Genomic DNA, 4,506 nt, shown 5'->3' with positions numbered 1-4,506 from the left:
CAAATGAGAATGAAATGCTTTAGGTCTCTGGAGGCATGAATTAAGAAGAAAATAATACTTTGTCTCCTGTACCTATCTCCAATTACAGTCTTGAGTGACTAGCCTTGGGCTACGAAAAGAGCTAGTTTGTGGTGAAGAATAAAGACCATAATGAAACTGTTTGTAAACCATGAAAGTTTTGTTTCAGGAAAGTAGATTTTGCTTAAAGTTAACATGTATTTTTCATTCACTAAATACTAAAATGCATCCTGTGGCATAAGCTGTGTTTACTGTGCTGGTATCCAAGTTAGACAAGGAAAGGGGGATAGACAGAAAATATCTGGAGGAGGTGATTTCTGTACTGAGACTGGGGAAATCTAAATAGGTAAAAGGAGGACATTCTAAGTCCAAGGATAAGCTGGAGCAATGGTTGTGAGTTTGGATTTAATATGGTTGATAAGCATTTGCCTGGATGTATCTCCAGAAACAATGAAACATAAAGATATGCCAAATTAGTCAGATGCCAGATCGATAATGAAATGGCTAAACTATGTTGAGTTTGTGGGCTTAGATTTGGAAAAGCATTAAGTGCAACCCTGAAGATGTAAGCTTGTGTTTGGCTGGAACATAAAAGTAACTTAAAATATTCACTCTAAAAATATAGTGCAGTCTCTTGAGTGGAGAAAAATAAAGCAACATTTGGAATGCTTAGAAAACAGCACAAGGAAGACCATAGATAAAATTCCTTGTTAAATTTTACCACATGCTGAATGTACCATCTGAGACTATATCATGTGACTTTTATTATACCACAGATGAGATAATAAAGACCATGATCCCTGGGCTGGTTCCTGCATTTTCATCCTGTTCCAACATATCCTAACTTAACACATTTAATACTTTTCAGGATGAACCAGAAAACACTAAGTAATTTTCCCTCTCTCCATGTTTTAGTCTTTTTCCAAATTCTTCCATTTTCTCTTCTTCCTCACAGAAATTATTTAAATTTACACTCATGTTGTTCCATCAAATGATCATATCAAACAAATATCTTTTTTTCTTTAAATGGTAACTTAGTATCACTTTTAACTCTTATCTCTATTTAAAAAAATAAGGATAATAAAGTACAATTCTATGTTTATTGTTCAAATAAGGAAATTGCAGATATTTGTCAAAATTTGCAAACATCAATTTTAATCTTTGTTATCATGCATAACCTGGTAGTCCTCTGGTAGTTCAGTTGTAATTAGGATGACGTTCATAAACTGAAGATGTCTGATGAGTTGGCCTTGAAATAGAAGTAGCTGATGTATCAGCTATCACTGGCACTGGAAACCGTGGGTTACTCACAGGTTGAAGTTTACAAAAACGACCTTCATTAGCAGATATGTTGTGATATCTATTTGGAAAATAAGAAGGCTCCACCATCAGTCCAAAATAATTGCTCTGTAAGGGGGACAAGATGCTATATTGAGAAGTAGAAGTTGTAGTTGTAATGAAGTTCACATCACGGCCATTTGCTTCAGTGTAGCTGCTTTGAGAGTGCCCGTGGACAGTGGTCAACTGATTTAAAATAGCTAGTTGTTCCACTGCAATATTTTCTGGTGGTCTAACTGACGTTGATGATGGAGGAGAAAAATCACCTCTGAGCGGGGTAGTTTTATCACAAATTATGTGGCCAATAGAGGGCTTTCTTATTAGAGGCATGTTTAAATCTGCAGAAGGTAAAAATGCACTTTCTCCACTAGTGTCAGCCACAAAATCAGAATTATTTTTACCAACATTACTTCCTCCTTTAAAGTGCTTCTTGTTGAAATCTCGAGCCAATAAAGACACCAGAGAGGCATTTTTAATCCCAACTCTTCTTTTTATTCTCACTAAAAGCTGAGGACAGCCTCGTTTAAAATTTGGATTATGGTAGAACTGCAGCTACAACCAAAGGAGAAAGGTTTTAGTAATAATTTAAACCAAAATACATAACTACAATAAGCCTTAACTTAAAAACCTCAGATTTCCTGTTTAGTATGCAAAGATAAAATCATCAAAATATGAACATTGCTGACGATATTTTGAAGTTCCTTATTTGGAAAATACACATGTAAATAGTATAGTCATCAAATTAAAGAATTTAGTGTTTGCAGTAACGGTGAATGCCACTTTTGAAAAGCAGCTTTCATACCTTCATTTAGATTTCTGATAAGATTCATAGCTGCTAGCAAACTTTCTCATAGTCTTGAAGAGTTAAGTCACTGTCCTCATTTTTAGAAAAAATAAAGAATTTTAGCATTTGTAGTTTTATACTATTTTCAAAATCTAGCTTTACATTTATATTACCATAGATTGATATACAAAATAAAATTTTATACATAAGTTACCAAGTCATAACTAAAATTTGTGTATACCTTGCTTAAAACAGAGACTTCTTTTTCTTCTGCCAGAAAGTCAACTAGACAAGCAGATCTTTGAAATTTCTGCCGCACTTTACTAAACCCATAAAGGTTAAGCTGTCTAACTAAACTTTTCATACTTCCAGTTTCAAATATTCTGAAAGGGGCCTTTCTTTCCAAAACTTCCTTCTTAAAGACATCTTCATCAATAACTATGGAAGTTCCATTATCATCCCACCAGATGGATTTAAATTGGTCACTCCCAGCCATTTTCCAGAGTTTTCTTGGAAATGTCAGAGAACGAAAATCATTATCTTCATCTAGTTCCAAGACACAATGTGTGTAACATGGTCTTTTTATCAAGGATTTTTCAGACAAAGTCTGAAAAGCATTTTCTTCAATCATACACCTCAAGTCCAAGTCCCCAGAGAATGTTTGATCACACGATAGAGATCTACCGGGGTTTCCTGAATCAGTTGGTCCATCTTTAGGAGGCACATCTTGAATTTCTGAAGAAATATGTGCCATCTCAAATAACATTTCCTACAGCTACTTTTCTAATCGGCATGATTTTGAGCAGTGCAGCTTCAAATGCTGCTTAAGCAGGCCTGCACAGTTAAACTGATAGGCCATCAACATGGTTCTCAACCTGAGTGGCTGTGACATCACAAAAAGACTGGTCTCTTAGCAACCCAAGTGTAACAATCAGCCAGTGTTTCCTTCTCATTAATCCAGTTAAAATGAAATACATAGGATATTTATTTTTATACTGTGACGTGCAAATATTTTCCAGAGAATATCTTTTTAAACAATTTAACTTTGGGGTGTATGAGATAAAAAGAATCTCATTCCTTTTGTACCCAAATGTATACAACATTGGTGAACAGAGTACAAATTTGCAAAAAATAAATAAAATAATTTTAAAATATTGGAATTTAAAGTGAAATTTGTGTAAAATTTTTACAGAAACGTTATAACAATTTCATTATCATTTGTAATTAAAGTGAATCAAAATTTGATTTTTAAACGGAAGTAGTTATTTCTCTGTGTACTTTACAATAAGTAGCTCTATATTCAAAACATCAGCAGAATAAATATCAGTTTATTTGTTATGTTTATAAATAAATGTTAAATATTTATGAATTAAAATTAAATTAAAATAATCAATCAAATTTAAGAAATTCCAAAGGGGGGAATTTTTGTTTTAAATTTTATTTCAGTGCTGTAAGTAAAACAAATGTAATTTAATATTCTACTTTACAATTACACAAGAGAAAAATCTGATTGTACACTTACAAATGTTTATTTTTGCATTCTTTCACTCAGAGGTTTTTAAGTCCCTAGAAGGAATAATTTTTCTTGTCATTTTTAATCCATACTCTTGTGGCTTCTGTTAAGTGTTCCAAAATGATGTTGATAAATAAAGTTATGCACAAGGCCCTGGGTTCTATAAGCAGTGACTCCATTAAGGGGCAAACAAACAAACAATCAAAAAACAAAAAAATAACATTATATGTGGGTTAGTGTGGAAAAGATAAGGTAATGCATTTTAGGAAGCCATATGTTTTCCAGTCCTAAAACAGTTGGCATTGTTAGTATAATATGGCATTTTAAGGCAAGTGTTTGTTCACTAATTGCAAATAATAGCTATGCTCTGTGTCAGTAAACTGTAGTAAGTCCAGTTCTACCAAAACTTATATTATTTATTTAGAAATAAATTCCATTAAACATAAGCCAAATTCAAAATGAGTGATAAAATTTTAAAATAAATAAATGTACACTCAAGCTACAATGTAAATTTTTCCTTCAGTATGTGTATATTCCATTCTAAATAAATATTATCGACCTGAATTCATTGCATATTATAAGAATTATAAACTATAGTTAAGTATTATTTAGCCCTGATTCATAAATATTATTTAACATACACAAATCAATAAATGTGATACCAGCCCTTAAAAAACAGAGAATTCAAAGGTAACAATCTCAAAAAATGTAGGAAAATTATTGACAGAACTGATCTTAACTTTTGTATACAAAAAATTCTTAACAAATTCTCTCTAGATAGAATATAACTAAAGATAAAAATAGCCATATATGAAAAACCCATTACTTTCATCAAGTTCAATATTAACATACA

The 4,506-nt window shown here is 32.1% G+C and overlaps 1 protein-coding gene across 1 annotated transcript; it reads right to left on the bottom strand.

The window, feature by feature from the left end:
• Positions 1-1,118: 1,118 nt before the first annotated feature.
• LOC140693978 (heat shock transcription factor, Y-linked-like) lies at positions 1,119-3,010 on the bottom strand. The gene is made up of 2 exons (XM_072957482.1): positions 2,382-3,010; positions 1,119-1,908 (listed from the first exon to the last, which is right to left on the bottom strand). Exons 1-2 carry the CDS (start codon positions 2,904-2,906, stop codon positions 1,216-1,218), a joined length of 1,218 nt encoding a protein of 405 aa, XP_072813583.1. The 5' UTR covers positions 2,907-3,010; the 3' UTR covers positions 1,119-1,215.
• Positions 3,011-4,506: the final 1,496 nt, after the last annotated feature.

Source organism: Vicugna pacos, unplaced genomic scaffold (assembly GCF_048564905.1).
Source record: "Vicugna pacos unplaced genomic scaffold, VicPac4 scaffold_20, whole genome shotgun sequence".
Lineage (NCBI taxonomy): Eukaryota > Metazoa > Chordata > Mammalia > Artiodactyla > Camelidae > Vicugna > Vicugna pacos.
The sequence above is the reverse complement of the archived record's forward strand: the minus strand, read 5'-3'. Positions and strand labels throughout refer to the sequence as shown.

Bases quoted from the DNA above. Each gene is read 5' to 3' on its own strand.
- LOC140693978 (XM_072957482.1), bottom strand. From the start codon at position 2,906: ATGTTATTTGAGATGGCACATATTTCTTCAGAAATTCAAGATGTGCCT. The intron at 1,909-2,381 runs GTATACACAAAT...CTTTGGTTGTAG, and splicing joins AAGTCTCTGTTTTAAGCAAG to CTGCAGTTCTACCATAATCC.